We start from the raw sequence: 2,192 nt of genomic DNA on the forward strand, positions 1-2,192 counted from the left end.
GACCCCCTTGTCCTCCTCCATGGGTCTTCCATCAGTGCACGACCTTCGTATGGGGACCTCACGTCAGTCGGTCATCCTTATGATATGTGTGACTCCGTGCCATACCGTAACACATGCGCTAATAATCGGAACCTTCCATACATTAGAAATGCCGACTAGACCCGTCTCGAAGTCGCCCAACCTAGTCCAAGCGAGCGTGTCCACTCGCGAGATCGCCTCCGACGATGAGGCGACTTCGGAAGAGTCGGATGGACGTTTGGACGGTCACGTCGACAGCGACGGAGCGCATTCGGAGTCGGGCGACGACGTAGTCCTCGATGTCGAACCTGGCCAGCTAGCCAAGATGCTCCGCGAGGAGGTAAGCTTCCTTGAAATCGTTCGGTTTGTTAGAGCAGTCGTGTTCGGGCTTGAAGACGACCCGACCGTTCGCGGAGCACTTACCGTCGTGCTTGAAGACGATAAGTCCGTTGTCGTGACCAGCAGCGAACACGTTGTGCCATCGATCAGGTACTACCGAGACATCTAAAAGCTGATCTTCGACGTTTTCAGGCACCTGTCTGGGCTGAGAAGAAGTCAGACAAGGGGAAAGGAAAGGCCATCGACAGCGCAACGGCCCAGCTTGCTGCAAGGACCCCCGTGCCTCGGACTGGCAATGGTAAATATACTAACCAGAAGTTTCAGCTCGCAGCTGTTGACCTCGACAACTCGGGTCCATCAGACTCTGAGCTTGCGCCCGACGAGGAGGAGGTGGAAGCTCAGGAGCTCCCTGCGGAGCATTACACAGTCCATGTCGACGACGACGACGACGTGGCGATGGAAGAAGCCACTGGCGCCTTCCCTGGTCCTGGGAAGACCAAGGCGAACAAGGTTTGCGCCCGTATTGTCACTCTTTAAACCTTATACATTAATAACTATCCACAGACACGTTCCACCCGTGGTCCCAAGGCGCAGCAGCTCCTTGTCGAAGTACGTCACGGTCTCCAGCGTGTCTAGCATACCACTGTTCCACTCACCACCCCCCTTACTCCAGCAACCCGCCTGGAAGGACATCATCCTTGCCGCGCTCGCCCAGTCACCCGGGTCTGGGTCCGAGACCTCGTCAATTGTGTTGCCTCAAAACTGGGACTTCACTGCATTCGCGGAGGCAGTCCACGCCCATGTATTGGGGCAAGTATTTCAGCCCCCCGCCCTCCACATCACTACCACGTCCACTCCTTCCATTCCCTCACATCTCCGCGTCACTGGCAAGACTCCCCCGGTCGCTTCGTCGTCGCGTGACAAGGAGACGAAGACGCACACTCCCTCTTCCCCTCCTCCGAGCGACCATGACAGTGGTGACGAATCTCTCCCCGATGTGGCCACACCGGCCCCTGAGCACGCACCCTCTTTCGCCAAGGTGCCACCTGCCGAGGGAGGCCCGCGTGCGGCCGAAGACTACGCTATTGTCCCCCCGACGCAACCGGGAGGGATACTGCAATTAATGACTCAAGACGAAGATATTCGCGCCACGGTGAGGCAGGCCATTGTGGACCTTGATGTCTGGCTGTCGTTCCATAACAGCTTCCCCGACGCTTTGACACGCTCCCGAGAGATTGCAAACCTCTTGGCACAGGCCGCTCACTCTCTCGGACTTCCCGGCCTTCAGACACGCCTTCTCACAGACTCAGATTTCACTCGTAGTCTTTCCGGGCTGGTAAGTCGTTGGTCGAATGTCCATCACTACAGATCTGTCGCGGCCGCCTCTGCTACAATCCCTACGTCCACTCCAGCCTTGTCGTTCAGATCACTAATTTTGTCTTGATGTAGGTCAAGCAGCGTATGAGCACCTTCCGCGGCAACATCAAGAAGCTCGCGGACTCCAACGTGGTCGCCTTCTTCGCTCTCACCCCGGGTGAGTGCCAGGAGAAGGTCGAGTGGCTTTTCGATCATCTTGCATACATCTATCCGTTCACATATACCGTACGTCGCATCTTTTCTTCTTTTTACAGTGCTCATAACGTTCTACCAACAGGAAGAGAAGAAGAGTGTGACATGGTCGGGTCCGAATAAAGGACCCATCGTGCGTCATCTCCTGCACCACGCCTTCTGCAATGGTCCCACCTCTATTGCCGCCAAGAATCCCGATCTGTTTGACTCGTCTATGACACAGATGCCCCAAGCGAAGGAGAAGGAGATGCCGATGGCTAGTGGTA

The 2,192-nt window shown here is 56.2% G+C and overlaps 1 protein-coding gene across 1 annotated transcript; it reads left to right on the forward strand.

Moving 5' to 3' along the window:
• Nucleotides 1-19: 19 nt before the first annotated feature.
• On the forward strand, nucleotides 20-2,189 carry DICSQDRAFT_130649 (uncharacterized protein; the record flags this gene model as incomplete). Its single annotated transcript, XM_007371910.1, has 7 exons — nucleotides 20-62; nucleotides 147-358; nucleotides 550-867; nucleotides 922-966; nucleotides 1,031-1,693; nucleotides 1,807-1,891; nucleotides 1,989-2,189. Coding segments are annotated over 7 exons (1,567 nt in total), but the record flags the coding sequence as incomplete, so codon positions are not given.
• Nucleotides 2,190-2,192: the final 3 nt, after the last annotated feature.

This window comes from Dichomitus squalens (assembly GCF_000275845.1).
Source record: "Dichomitus squalens LYAD-421 SS1 unplaced genomic scaffold DICSQscaffold_461, whole genome shotgun sequence".
NCBI classification, from domain to species: domain Eukaryota; kingdom Fungi; phylum Basidiomycota; class Agaricomycetes; order Polyporales; family Polyporaceae; genus Dichomitus; species Dichomitus squalens.